This window comes from Anthonomus grandis, chromosome 16, assembly GCF_022605725.1.
Source record: "Anthonomus grandis grandis chromosome 16, icAntGran1.3, whole genome shotgun sequence".
In the NCBI taxonomy this organism is placed as follows: domain Eukaryota; kingdom Metazoa; phylum Arthropoda; class Insecta; order Coleoptera; family Curculionidae; genus Anthonomus; species Anthonomus grandis.
The window spans coordinates 9,792,582-9,808,704 of NC_065561.1; the positions used below are offsets into that span (position 1 = coordinate 9,792,582).

A 16,123-nucleotide genomic window follows, 5' to 3' on the forward strand; every position below is an offset into this window, starting at 1 on the left:
TTTGTAATAACCTCCTTTATTATATGCTTCAGTTTGGACCATTTTATGAAACTCTCTGTATAGCTATCAAAAAGCTTATTGTCATATGTTTTTTTTATTTGATTTTATCCTTTAGGTAGTAGGAATATTTATAAATAAAAAAAATATAATTGTCTCGGCTTATTAGTATAGTGACCAAACGACCTACCGCGATCCCCCATCGCACCACCATCATCAGAGATCCGGATTGGTACCTATATGTTGTAGTTGTCCAACACCCGAAGCAACTTCTCGTCGCTTATTTCTTTGGTATAAATCCACGGATTTAGTGGCCATCCTGACCAGTCCGGCTTCTCTTTTAATATATTGTGCGTCGCGTACCTTAGTGCCAAAAACAAATTTTTTCGTTGACATCATGAGGCGGAACGTAAGTAGTACTATCAGAGAATTTCAATTTGATTTATGTTAGTCATCGATTTGTTGGGCCTTATTTTAAATATCTCCTATTTCCTCTCTTATAGTGGCTAATTAATAATTTGCAAAATTATAAATGAAGTTCTGATAAGACTTTAAACATGAGGAGTTTTGGTTTGTTAAGATTTGATTGTTATTCTACTTTTAAATTAAATTTATATTTTTTCGCCACTTTATTTTTACAATTATTTTGATATTTAGATCTTTTTGTGCTAATTATGCTAAATAAATAGGTGTTACTTCCTAAACTTGTGAATTATTAGAAAATTTGAATTTTCAAGTATATTTCTCTCTAAAATATTTTTATTATAATAGAAATAATAAATTAATATAGCCTAAACATAAAACTTATCAATTTACCAGCATGCCCGAGCCATCAAAATAATAATTTTTTTTAATGCACAGCTTTATTGTTTGCATTATATTCTTTAAAAAACTAAATCATTTTATTAATTTTTAAATTATCCTATTATTGTAATTTTGATACTATTTTCCTAGAAATTTATAAATTTATACCAACCATAAAGCTTAAACTCTTTTCAACTTTCATCTAAAACTGACCGATCAGTAACATATTATATTTTTAAATCCTATATCTTTTTGTTCTTTTTCCTCTTTGGTCTTTTTTTTCGTAATGATAATTTTTTTTAATTAGTAGTATACTGCCATCCTAAGCCAAAAAGGCGCATCTCAAGATTTTTGAGTTATTGCGATTTATCGGTTTTTTATTACAGCACTCGTATTTATTTAATTTTTGAATTTTTTTTTTAGTTATTTGTAGTAATGTGTTTGAGTAATAAATAACTTTGAAGTTTTATTTGTTTAGAAAGAGATTTTTAGTTAAAAATGAGATGCGTCTATTGCGCTTAGGATTTTAGTACAAATTTTAGATACGTCAAGAAGGATATTGCATTTTGCTAATATTATTATTAAATATTTGCTAATATTACAAAAGAAATGGACAGCTTTATTACATACTTTTTAAACAAAGGTTAATTGAAAGTGAATAAGTTCAACATATCAGCTTACAAAAAAATACTAACATTTTATTTTGAGTCATCATCTTGGGAAGCTGGAAGGTCTTTCCAAAACTGAAGCCTGTTCTTCATTATTGCACCGAGGTTTTTTATTATTAACTATTTCTTTTTAGATGAAATTCCAAGGACTTTTTGTTATTTTTTTGGTGGTGGCAGTATTTTATTTTTTAAATTTTGGCAGTAAGAAAATCAAGTGCAATTTTTGGACCATCGAAGTCATCTTGGTATGTTATAATATGGGAACCCCTTTGGACAGATACTTGGACTATTTCATTTAGATATGGCCGGGGATTAATTCTACTAAGTTTATATTGCGAGGTGTAATCCTCCCAAAGAAAAAAATGATCTAACTCCATTGGCAGAACTTCAGTTTGCCGTGCGGATTGTTTTACGGCTTGAACAAAATCTGCAAAAACGTATAGTTTGTTGCCCATCTTTTTCATTGACTGTTCAACTTTATGATGAAACGAATCCGCGGCCATAAATGTATGACCGGGCTCGAAATATTTTATAATAAGTTCATTAGCATTCATTTCATGAGAATTAATAATGTAGAGCAAAAATGAAAATAATGACCTATTTTTGTTTTGCGCGGAGCAATTATCAAGCCATAATGTTATTTTCACAGCGTCTCTCTTTACAAGGAAAAACTGGTAAAATGTGCTTATTAATACATCTTTACTTCGTTTAAACAAGGCGTCATGCCAAACGGCGGCAAACGTTTTGTCATTCTTTTTTTTGATGAAAAACAAATAAAAAACACAAAGTCACTTTCTTTTTCTTGCCAATTGGTACAAAGCTCTCATTGTAAGCTGTTAGTCTGTTTTTGAAAATTGCAGTTTTAAATGTTTCCAGTCTTGGCAGCATAATAACTTTTTCAAGGTCTGCGCAGTATATAATCTTACCTGGTTCTTCTGGTTGACTACCATCTCTGTAATTTTCATGCGACTTTGTTGCTCTGTCTATATCTATATGTTTTTTCCAACTGTTACAATTATCACAGATTTCGTCAAGATTATCTTTTGTGTGACTTTTATCATGTAGAGAAAATTCTTCACAACTTTTACATTCTTCGTGTCCAAGATTTGCTAGCGAAATATTCATTTTCTTAGCTACTATACACGGTACTTTTCATAAGAAATTTGTATATTGGGATATTTAATTAGAATCCTGATGCATTGCCGCAAAAGTAAGGTCACTAGGAAGGTAAAGACGTTGGGGTGCATGCTCTCTCCGATAGTGTGAGATAGTTGGGTTGTAAAAATTAATATGATTACGAATCACTTTATCGTCTATTTTATTGTGAGGTTGCTTCGTGCATCTTAAGTCAGCCACAGGTACTACAGAATTATTAGCATTACGCAATGCTATACGGATAACTTTGTCACTTTGTTTATTAAAGCCGAGAGTTGTAAAAAAAAGACCTTGCATACATTTTCAGATGTTCCTTTTTCATTTTTAAGCGTATAAATATTATTTCTTCGATAACCTAGATCACGTTTTAAAGTAGTTCTCTGTTTCACAGATTTTGATGAAACATGATGTAAAATAAAAGATTTTCTGTCTTTATCATTTGAAATTTTCCAAAATTCATTGTTCAATAATTTTCTTCTTTCTTCTGATATCTTCAACAGACATTTTTTTAAACAATCTTTCCCACAACCTTCTTTAACGCAGTGCTTTTTCGCAAGTGATTGATGCTTAGCTTTTTTTCTGGAACTTACTAATAATTCGAACTTCTTTCTTTTTCGAACTGTTCAATTTTTAGTACTTATATTGAATGACAGATGCGGTATTATTTACTTCAGTTGCGTCGGTATCTACGTCGGTCTTGCGTCGGTCAGAATCCATAACATGCTCGTCTTGAATAGGTTCATGCATCAATTATGGCTCGGCTACTTCCGTGATTTGATTACATAATTCAGTCACTGTTTCCAACTCAACATTTTCTACTTCTGACGTAAGGGGGCATAAGTCTGCTTCTTCGAGAGCCTCAAAGTGAACTGGCACAAAAGACCTAGAAATATCGAGAAGAACTGGGCTTTCCGATTATATGTGTATGGCAGGGGCGATTTCTGTTACACAATTCCCAAAGTTTATGTCGTTAATAATAATAAGTTCTTCACTGCACTTACTTGCCGTGTCGCTACTATCATTTTCCGAATCAGGGTCAGTCGGATAATAATCTAAATCTTCCGAAGCCTTACGATTTTTATTTTTTTCCTTGGGTTGGAATGCTTTCCTTGTTCAGCGCCAACATGACCATTTTTTTTCTTCGAAATCCTTGTGTTCTGTCCATTGAATCTAAAAGGGCAGGGCAGAGTTAGTTTTAAGTATTTTTAATAATAAAAACTATTTCTGGATTTTTTAAAGATGTATACCTTTTTAAACGTAAATAGTAAAAAGACGAATAAACACAGACAAAAGTGCTGCTCAGATAAAGACGGCCGCCGAAAATCCGATCTAATTGAATAAACAAAATTAAAAATAATTACTTACCGGTCGAAAGAGTCTTGTAGCCGATATGTCTTCTGTTACAACTTTATAATAGGCCCTGTATTTAGTTAGTCTCAAAGTTTATCACCCCAATAAAACAAATTTGTTGAAACGATTACTACAATTCACATAAAAGTTAGGTTATAAACAGTCGATAACAGGTTGCTCGTGTGTCTTTAGCACCACTAACTCATTACAACACAGAAACTGCCATGTAAAAACATAACTAATTTGGACGCATCTAAATGCACACTGTACATTACGCGCTTAAAATTACCAAAAATCCTAAGCGAAAAAGGCGCATCTTTGAGAACCGTCATATTCGCTTGGGAAATTGAGATACCTCGAATCGGAGTAGGATTTTGTATTCTTTTTTTAAAATGCCTCTAATTTTGTTACCAATTTTTAGGCACTATTGAGTTAAAATGCGTCTTTTTCGCTTAGGAAATAGGTTAAACACTGTATTTGGGGTCCTTAAAAACAATAATATAAAAATTGAAAAATGTTGAGATACGCCCTTTTGGCTTAGGACGGCGGTATAGTGGTTTTTGATAATATTTATAGTATTATTTTCATGGAAATAAGTCATACTTATCAGTAATATATTTTACGAATATTCACAGAGAATATGTATGAGCATAAAGCAGTTATACTTAAAAAATTAAAAAAGAAAGTTTGGGGTTACGTTTTTTTAGCTATAAAAAGAAACTATCGGTATGGAAAAAGTACTAAAGTTTTTATAGTTGAGTTGTTCATTTCAAAAACTCGTCATCATTTTTAGATTGAATTAATCTATTAACCTGTTATAAATTAAACTGTGCTAAACAGATCCAAAAATCGTTTAATCTTATTTGAAACTGTATGTTAAAATAAGTATATGGTTCTAAAATTAATCTTCAATTTTCTCCCTCCAGGTCCAAAACTTCTTTGATCTTCGATGATCGATGATCTTTTTTCAAATTATTTTTAAAATTTGTCTTATTTATTCTCATAATATTCTAATAATTCTCAAGACTATTTCTATTTATGAAAAAGCGATATTTCTGTAAATTATTGATTTTTATACTTTTGTAAATTGGTTTATAGCCTTTAGCATGGGAAACCTCTTACAGTAGCTATTTATTTTAGATTAGTTGAGCACAGTGGTCAATACTAATTTGTATTAATTCTAGTGGTCACTGTACCCCAGTTAATATTTTTATTTTCGAAAATATGAGTGTAGTAGATCAAAATGAGTACATTTCTTTTCATACCTCCTAAAAATTTACGACCATATCTAAAAGTTAATGACATTGAACAACGAAAAACTGGACGCAAGAAAAAAAGCAAAGGTATTGACAAGCACAGCCGCCGTAATGAACAGAATAGAACAGGAATACATGGAAAAATACTGAAAAGAGTTTGAAACAAAAAAAAATTAAAAGATAATACTATAAAAGATAAGAAGAATATAATGAAATTGATGCTATCTAGCATCGAAAATGAGGGTGAAATATCAGATTTAGCAGATAGCGATACTTCAAACAGAGAGATTTTGAAATCAGATGAAGACTTTGTGGAACTCGATGAAAATTTGAAGAATATTCGTAGGAAGTGACTATAGAGTAAATTTCTTAAGCAAGAAAAGTAATAAGTTTGGTTTTACTCAAGTGAAAGATGAGCCAACAGTACCAGTATTTGATATTGTTGCGATTTTACCAGCCCCTTTAAATTATGGATGTACTTTCGGATTACGTACAACTTATACGCAGTTCAGTATTGGCTTTAGTGGTTACAATATAATGTAATCTTTCCTAAATATAAGTTTTAATCTGTATCTGGCCACTGTGACCCGGTCTCCCCTACATCGAAATAAACAAGAATTTTACCTTCACTTAAAATTAAATTATTGACTTTTCAAATAAACTGTTGACTGTCTTTTACTGAAAAATATGCATAAGGTAATTTTAATGTTTCGGTTTACTTTACCAAAAAATTTGAAATGTCTTTATTTGGAGATCCTATAGCGGACACAATCGATCTCATTTTACTGCTAGGTTTATGGATTTTTGGTATACAATATAATTTTGAAATTGTTTAAAATTAGAGTTCGAAAGTTGTAACTTGAATTATCTTAAGAGGAGTTAGGGTTTTTGTAATCATTTGTCTAAACTAACAATCATGTTGCATTTGTCAACTTTTATAGCAATATTATTATAGTATCAACTCATCAATTCAATACTTATCTCCTCTAGGTTGTTTTTGCAGTTTAAAACTGGTGCAAAGTTAAGACCCTTATTAAGAACATTAAGTTCTTTCTAATTAAAAGACTCAGATGGCTGATTTTCAATGATATTAACTAGTTTTCCTTTTTGTGGTATATCTTTCGAATTCACTAATCTTTTTACTTTTTATTTAGTGAAGAAAACTTAATAATAACCTCAAACATCCCATACTCTAAATCAATGTATCTAAAGTTAAGTTTTTTAAAAAGTGTGTATGTTTCTAACTCTTAAATGCTAAATTTACTATATAAATCTTTAATATCTAAATCTAGCCATTATTGCTAAGCAAAAATATTTAATCTCCTCCTGAAGATGCTATCATCGTTAGCCCAAATATACACAAATATATTATTGGCTTTATTTCCTTTTGTAAATAGAAACCTTGGATTTATAGTATACGACTGCAACACAATGTGACTAAAAGACATAGACTGATAAAATGATACCTGAAATAGAAAAAAATCTTGAAATTAAAAAAAAATACAGAGCAAAATTCTACATAAAAGATTTTATAAGAATCTTCTTAAACTGAAATAGACTTCAAGACGTTCAACTTCCTATTTTGCAACAAGTTACCTATTTCCAGGGCCCAAGGTATTTCTGCTTTCTTTTTTTTGACGTAACACAAAAGAGCCAGTGGTATTCGAGTGCCACGAGTCGCTCCATTGCTACGAAAGTATCTGTAGATACTTTTCTTAAGATTCTGCAAATCGTAATGTTCAAGAAAGCCTTTCTTTAAGAGTTGATTTTATAGACTTAAACTTCTCTATAAAAAGCGACGTTCTAGGCGTCTGCAGATGCACTCGATATTTATGAGTCACATCTCCCTGTCTAGTAGATCTTGCGTGTATAGCTCTAGGTAGAATAGTATAGGCCAGTTCGGAAGAGCATTTACCGTGATGGTATCGATAAAACAGAGTAAGATCCGCTACCTTCCGTCTATGCGCCAAACTGTCCAAGCTTCTATTAATTTCTGGATCTCTTATAAGACGTATGGCCCTCTTCTGGATGGAATCGAGCAGCTTTAAAGCGTGTTTGGGTGCAGATCTCCATATGTGTGAGAAGTACTCAGGAGATGGACGAATCTGGGCCTCGTAAAGCATTAAAAACTGTTACGGTGTATAGAGCCTTTTGATTTTAAAGAGAACCCCAAGTTTTTAAGAAGTTGCTTTAGCTACTCCCGCTAGATGATCATGTCAAACATATTACTTCCAACCTCCACACCTAATAAGCGAGTTTGGGGCGGCAGGTGCAGCCTTCTTTGTAAACACAGCAGCCTGAGTCTTAGCTGCGTTAAACTTAATGTTAAGGTATGAATTAGTAGTTGTTGTTACCTGGCGACACCTATGGCACTGGGTGTCGGCTGATATCAAAGCTAAAATTAAATTATAAAATAATATAGATATGTCAAAATTTGGAATAGAAATAAAAGTTAACATAAAATTGACATTCCATATGACACAGAAAAAATTAAATAAAATAAAGTGGGTACATAAATCTTAACATTACTCATGCGAGTTGATCATTAAAAAATTCATCTAAGGTGTAATAATCCTTACTAATCAAAAGTTTTTTACACTGACGTTGGAACTTTTTAAAGTTATTTATGCTTTTAAGTTATGAGAGCAAATGGTTATATATTTTTTTTGCATTATAGATCATTTGCATAAATGATCTCTTTACAAGGGCATTTGTTGGTATGGGTAATGGTACATGTTGTTCTTGACGAGTGTTATGTTGCCCTTGATGAGGCCTATATTTTCTAGGAACTAAGCATACACTGTCAAGAATACATAGACACGGCAAGGTCTTAAGTTTGTTATTTTAAAAGACAGGCCTACATGATGCCCTTAATCCAACATTGTACATAATCCAAACTGCTCTCTTTTGTAATACAAACAAAGACTTAAAGAAATAACCACTGCAGCTACCCCAAAGGGCTAGAAATAGCCCTTAAAGCGTAACAATTTGAAGACAGTTTTTTTAGATAGAGCACTTATGTGATAATCAAAATTTAATTTTCTGTCCATTTTGATACATTCCACAAGATGCTTGTATTATCGGCCAAAAGTGTCAAATAGCCCATAATTTCCACTAGGCAAATGTCATTAATGAACAAAAGAAATAACACAGGTCCCAGCACTGACTCCTGCGGCACTCCACACTTAACAACTCCAACTTACAGATTGGAAACTTGAAACTGAGCCAGACAAAGACACACTCTGCATCCTTCCCCTAAGATATGACCGAAACCAATTCAGGGATACACCTCTAAACCCATATATCTCAAGCTTTTAAAGTAGTATATCATGACTGACAGAGTCAAAAGCCTTAGTCAAATCGCAGAAGACCGCTACAGAAACCTCACCTCTATTTAGACTCATGCTCTGGTCCAAAAGGGAAAACAGAGCGTCATCAGTCCCCAATGTGTTCTCGTCCCCATGTGTTCTGCTGCAAAAATTTAAGGGATTATTCCTTGGACTATTCTAGAATGTAAGGATATTTTTTCCTTTTATGATTTTTAATAGGACGTTGTGTTTCGAAGATACGAGGTGAAAAAAATTTCAACCATCCAATTTTGGTAGTTTTAAAATTATTAACTATATCCGTTGGTTTAGTCTAATTCCATTGGTATCGTTTAAAAACATTCCGATTAATGTAGCCGAAAAATCGTAATGTGGCTAGAAAAACCTGCCAAAGTATACATCAACGACTTCATGAAAGAGGAGCATTGAAGCGAAGTGGAGGACCAGGACGGCCAATGACAGTAAGAACGGTAGAATTACAAGATAATGTGCTGGCCATAGTAGAAGAAGATCCAGGTACCTCTACGCAAAAAATTGCTAATACTTTAAACGTAACTAGCGGGCCAATTTAGAAGATTCTTAGAGAATATTTGTTGTACTCATACCACATACAACGCGTTCAGGCACTTCTAGCTGCAGATTTTCTTCCACGTATTGCATTCTGTCAATGCCTTTTGCACACATTTACACAACTACTGACTCTTAGTCTTTTTACCGATAAAGCCAGTTTCTCAAGAAATGCAATAAGGAATTTTTACAATAATCATATTTGTGCAGAAGAAAATCCATATGAGGTGCTTGAACATCGCTTTGAACATCAGTTCTTGTCAAACGTTTGAGTGGGAATTATAAGTAACTTTCTAATTGTACCTGCATTTCTGCCAGGAAGAATTTCCGATGAGGTAAACCGCAACTTTTTGAAATAAATGCGACCACAGTTTCTGGAGGACGTATACCATTGGCTACAAGAAATGCAATGCGGTTTATGCACGATGGTGCACCAGAGTATTTTGGCTCGACAGTTTTTAACAGTAACATACGGAGATCGCTGGAAAGGTCGAGGTGGACCTCACGTATGGCCTGCTCGATCCCCGGACTTAAACCTCCTGGATTATTTCCTATGGGGCACCTAAAGTCATTAGTTTATACTACTGCAGTAGAAGATCTAAAATATTTGAGAAATTTGATAATTGCTGGATGTAACGCAATCAGAAACGAGTCTGGTGTTTTTGAAATAGTTTGTGAGGAGAAGATTAGATTCTTGCATCCGAGCGGAGAGTAATTTTTGGTAATAAATAATTGTTATTGTCAAAATTCTCTTTCGCCCCGTATCTTTAAAACAAAGCGTCCTATCAAATATCATAAAAGGACAAGGAGTAATCCCTTAAATTTTTCCCGCATGTATAGTAAACACCCTGTATAATAGGAAGAGGGTAGAAGACAACATGCAACCATGAGGGACGCCAACGTTAACTTGAAACCTCTGTGAGGTGTGTTCATCAACAAAAACCTGGGTGGATCGGTACTCGAGGAAGCTTTGAAGCCAAGCAACGAGACTTGTTGGCAAAACAAGGAAACAGTTTGTTTAAGAGGTTTTCATGCCAGACTTTATCCAGAGCTATTGCACGGGATTCACTATATTTCTCGATAGCCTCAGCCCAACCATGTGTAATATAGGCCAAGAGATCGCCAGTAGACCAGCGTTTTCGAAAACGATACTGACGATCACTAATGATGTTGGTGGACTCCATGTATTTTAAAATTAATTGGTTAACAAGGTTCTACATTACTTTGGTGATTGTAGGGACTAAATCAATCGAACGGTGGGTTCACGGTAGAGTTTAATGCGAACATCACACCCAGCAAGTCTGCCTTTTCCATTGCGGGCATTGGAATAGAACCATCTGTTCTAGTCAATGGCCTACATCTCCGTAGTCCTATATCTTAAAGTAAAAAAACCCAATAATTAAACGCTAAGATGCAGCGAGCATCTTTTATCTGTTATTATTTGGTACTATACTAACTGATAAATTTAATGTAGACAACTTATAGAATCATCCTGACGGTATATGGAATAAGGGAAAAACGAGCATTTAGCGTAGATGTTCTGGTATCTCTAGATCACAACACTATACTTGCAGACAAAAATGTAAAAAATATTAAGATATAGCCTTTGAAATCTAGTCATGTAACCAAAGCAAGACTTCAACACATAAAGGCGTATATCGTTCTCTTCTTTATTTTAACCTGTCTCCTTCAGTCTCCAGACTCCTTCCCACCTCCTGGCCGATGATTGGATGATGTTCACGTTGATCATGTCAGATGCATCGCGCGAGAAGCTGACTGCTGTGATCCGATACAGAATCCCCCTCTTCCTCAGTACATTCTGTGGAAGAGGGGTTGAGAAAGAAAGAAAGCCACCACTGAAGTACAGAATTCAAAGGCAGATGGAGAAGCTGGTTAGAATAGCCTAGAATCTTTGGCCATGGTTCACCTAGATTAGGTGGACACTATGAAGAAGGAACAAACGAAATTATCTCTAAAGACAACTATATCATGCCTTTGATATTTAACAATTTTTAAGCCCTACAGGATTCTTTAAAAATATTAGTTTTTTTTTCCAGAGAAATAACTGCATTACTGCCACACAACAATCGAATAAATAATCAAAAAACTCTTCAAAAAATATAATATATTAGCTTGGCAAAACAAAATGGATGTAACGTTAAGAGAAATTGTGGTTTTGCCTCAGAACAATAGAAGAAAAATTTAATTTCCGCTGTATTTCGAAATGTCCCAGTGTAAAGAAAAACCTTCCGCTTGAAATGAACGATTAAAGCTTTATGTTTTAAGACAACTCGAACTGGTCTTATTTAGCAGTAATCTTAGAACATTGAATACACGAGAATAGACATTGCCTGTTTTGGATTGAACGCAAGATCTTCACAGGGGGCAGAGGAGATCTTTTTTTGATAAACATGCTTAGTATTCCATGGTACCAGTGATTACTTAATTTTAAGAGAAGAAAATAAAGTGATATAATAACATATTGTTAAAAATTTCTATTAAATCAAGTACATCAAAAGTTATTCAAGAAGAACCGATTTTCAGCGGCGTCTCTAAGAGGTCATATCTTCGTAGGGAGGGCCTATAGGAATTTTTTTTATAGGAAAGTTCCATATTATGTTTTTATTTTCTACCTAAATCCGAGAGATAGCCCACTGGAATTCCCAAGGAATTTTAATAATTCATCGATTAACATCGTAGACTATTTATAGTCTGCGCACGCTGTTATCATCGATTAAATAACAGCGGGCGCAGACTATGAATAGCCTTCTGGCAAACGACATATCGAGGGTCAAAACGCAGGACCTCGTAACTAACATTTTTGGCTAAATTAGTTTTAATATACCATTATGCGTAGAATAGATGGTGGCATCTGTTGACCAAGTTAGATATTAATCAGTTTTTAATTTTAGCGGCAAATCGCAAAAATCATAACCTCGTATTTGTCAGTTAACCCTTGTTAGCGACCGTTACTGTTGTTGTTCGTGGAAGTGCTTTGTGTTTTTGGCCGGTAAGATGTTTAAAATAGCTAAAATTTTATATCACTTTGAAAATAGTTGTTTTAAAGTTGTTAGTAGTTTGTGTTTAATTTATTTTAAAATAAATATAATTTTTCTTTACCTAAACCACATTTTTTTTCCAGGAAACACTTACGAGGTCCTGCACTTTAAAAAATTTAAATTGTATTACCGCTTACGAGTTGCTGTTTAGAACTACTAATATAATTAGTAGCAATAAAGCAAGAAAAATGGTGGCAATGGCTAAAAATCTAAACTCAAATAAATTAAATACAGTAACTAAATGCCTAGGACAAGAAAATGACCTGAACTTGTCAAATATAAGTGATTTTAATAATCAGTGTCTTTACTCGAGCTTGAGTTGGACCAAATTTTAAGCTCTGAGGATATTTCTGAACTAATCACTAATGCGGAGGTCGTATTCAAAAGCTATTCAGAGTCAGGAATTCTCAGCACCTCTCCCGATCAAATGGCAAATATGGAAATCAAAGAAGCTACGATATCAGATCCCATCCTTAAAACAAACTCTATGGAAGCCAGTTTGGGTGAAAGCGTGACAAATTCATTTACGGATGACTTACCCGAAGAAAACACACTGTCTGATCCTGATTACGACGCCACTATGGAGCCCGATGACCCCGACTCATCTGAAGAAAGTATGGTCGAAGACAATTCAAATGAAGGACCGCAAGGGCAACATTCAGAAGAAAGCGATTTAGAAGAACATCCTGTAGGTGAACATGAAAATAGAAAGCGAAAAGGATACAATAAAAGGGCTATTAATAAAAAACTAAGGCTGATAGACAAAAGCTACATGGGATTCACAAAGCCCAAAAATAAAAAAAATACGTTTCAAAACAAAAATCACCAGGAAAGGAAGATAAAAGAAAGGTGTAAGTGTTTAAACAAAGAAAAAGTGAAGGATGCTACAAAAAATGTTTTCTTATTTCAAACGAGGATCGAGAAAAGTTATTCAAGAAGTTCTGGGAAGATATGATAGCGAAAAGTGTTTGTTGGAAATACTGTCAAAGTTTGCGATAAAAACAGGCCGTCGAAACAAATCGATTCATCTCGTAGATCCCAAACACTAAATTATTCTTTTATTATCGGTAATCAATCCATTACTGTTTGTAAGAAAATGTACTTAAATACCCTTAATCTCGGAGAATGGTATGAATTCTGAAAATGGCATGGTTAGTAGCAACCAAACCGATATAAGCAGGAGAGAAAAACGACAAGATATTTTTAAAAATGACAGAAACTTTCTTACCGAGTTTCTTCAAAATTTAAACAAGCTTCCTTCACATTACTGTCGAAAAGATACCAACAAAATGTACTTGGAACAGTCTTTTCAGTCATGGTCCGATTTATACCGTGTCTACATGGGGCAATGCCAAGAAAAGGGGCAAAATCCAATGTCAATTATTACAATGACTAAACTTGCCGACGAAATGAAAATCTCAATATTCCGACTTAGAAAGGACCAATGTGATGTCTGTTTTAAGTATAAGAACGAAAATATAGAAGCGGAAAAATATAAGGAACATATTGAGAAAAAAAAATCAGCAAGACGTGAAAGGGATATAGATAAGGAGAAGGCGATAAATGGTGAGTTTCACATGGATACCATGGATGTGCAAGCTGTGAAGCTATCTCCGCAAATACCAGCTAGCACGTTGTACTATAAACAGAAATTGTGTTGCCATAACTTCACGACTTATAATTTAGTCAACAACCAAGTCGTTTGTTATTGGTGTAACGAAACTCTTGCCGATGGGCAAGCATCTGTTTATGCTTCCTTTTTAGTAGACTACTTACAAGAGCAACTTTTAACCCAAGAGGCCAAAAGACCTATCATTATTTATTCTGATGGCTGTGCGGCGCAAATTCGGAATAGTGGGCTCGCTAATACTCTTTTTTATTTATCAGAGAAGCATGATGTTTCAATTACGCAAAAGTTTTTGGAAAAGGGTCACACTCAGATGGAGTGTGACTCTGTCCATAGTGCTATTGAAACCTGCTTAAAAAACAAAAAAATCTATTTACCAAGTGATTATTTAAAAATCACTAAGCAAGCACGTATTAAAAATCCCTATTTGGTAAAGAATATGGACTACGAGTTTTTCAAAAACTACGGCCATAAAGATTTTTTAAAGTATGCCTCGATTCGGCCTTCAAGAATGAATAATGATAGGGCTATTGTGACCAATATTAGAGTGTTAAAATATTGTAATGGGCAAATTTCATTCAAGTTAAAATTTTCTGACGAAGACTTTCACCCCCTGCCCCTAAGACCAAAAAATGTTGAGTTTAACAACGTAATATTTCCGCCTCTTTACCAATCGCCTCTTTCAATTACGAAAAAAAAGTATGGTAATTTACAGAGCATTAAGGCTACAATTCCTAAAGATTGTTGGAGTTTTTATGAACAGTTGCCTTACAAGTTAAAATATTTTGCCAAGAAAAGTTTCGTCAGCTTTTATTTTTCATTTTTTTAATTTAATTTTATTTGTATTAGGTTGCTACATAAAAAATACTTTTATGAAAAGATGTTGTTTTTAAATTTAGAAAAAGACCAGATCACAAACTTTTTGAAGTACCTGATAATGTGATGATATTATTAGAAGAATGTTAATAGGTATTTAATTATGTTAGGAAATAGGTTTAGGGTATAAGTACACAACTTTTTATAATGTTTAATACTCCTTTGCAGAAAATATTGAATATTCTCTTATTTTATTTTCTGTAATAAATACACAAAATTTATTTGTGTTTTTTTCGTAGTTTTTTTGAATGCAATTCCTCGTATCTGTATTATTTAGACACGGTACCTCGTAAATGTAGTTTATTTTATAAAAAAAGAAAATTATTATTTTTTTCTAGACTGATGTCATTATGTTCCTGCTAAATAAATAAATGTATGAAAAAATCATTACTTGTCGTTTATTACAAAAATTAAACAGTTTTATTGCTCTCCTGAAAAATTTCCAAAATATTACTTACAAGGTCCTGCTTTTTGACCGTCGATATGCTATGTTCTCGATTTTTGTTGCTAGATATCGATCAGAGGCACACACATGCAAAAATATTTGGAAAAAAACAGAAGGTGGCAAGATTGGATCCTTCCATTGTAAACATAGAGGTGTTCTCCGTTGCCAAGTTGTTTTTTTCCATTAACTTTTTTCTTAAGAATATTTTATTATTGTGAAAAGTTCTTAAGCAAAATATATATTGTGTGAAAAAATTAAAAATCGATTTGACATCATTACCTGAGAGATGGTGAACTCAAATACCTCGTCTATGCGTTGCAGCTAGGCTTATTCTAGGCATTCAATGTTCTAAAAATAGTAATCGTGAGATCTATAGAAGGGCGTCTTTTTCTAAGGAACAGTAAGATAGAAAGTAAGATAAAATAGAAACAGTAAGAGGTAAAAGCAGGTCTTTAAGCCCCTACCCTCTGATGAAAAATATTTAGACTTGCATGGTAAATAAAATTACGGAACAACAGGCTGTAACTATTCCTAAAATCTAATCTATGCTCACAAGTAAAAGCCACAGCAACTAACACATGAGTACTGCCAATACACATGGGTACTGGGTATAACCTGGAGTAATTAGTCCGCACCTCATTAACGAAAAATAGATTGCTGTCATCATCATAACGCATCTGAACACTGCTGTAACCTGTTATGGGGAAATTGGCTGCGAAAGAATGAAAAACTTTAATCTGCACATATATCTTCTACATCAAATAAAATATTTCTACTACCCAACAATCTCTATCATACTTCATCGAAACTTACCTTAAAAAAAAGGAATTGAAAAGCTGGAATTAAAGAATATTCAGGAGATAATACCTAACGTCCAATAACCTGCAACCCTTTCTTATCTCTGCAATTCTGAACATCTACGTGAGTACTAGGAAGATCAAGGATATGTAAAAGTAATGACCAGGACAAACTAATACTACTATTCTCAGCCAA

At 33.5% G+C, this 16,123-nt stretch overlaps 1 protein-coding gene across 1 annotated transcript in view; it reads left to right on the top strand.

The window, feature by feature from the left end:
- The first annotated feature begins 238 nt into the window (after positions 1–238).
- The window catches only part of LOC126745574 (uncharacterized), a 61,441-nt gene continuing 45,556 nt past the window's right edge, over positions 239–16,123 (top strand). Inside the window, exon 1 of the mRNA XM_050453477.1 lies at positions 239–406. Coding sequence (XP_050309434.1) covers positions 395–406 — 12 coding nt within the window. The 5' untranslated portion in view covers positions 239–394. The remainder of the gene's footprint in view (positions 407–16,123) is intronic.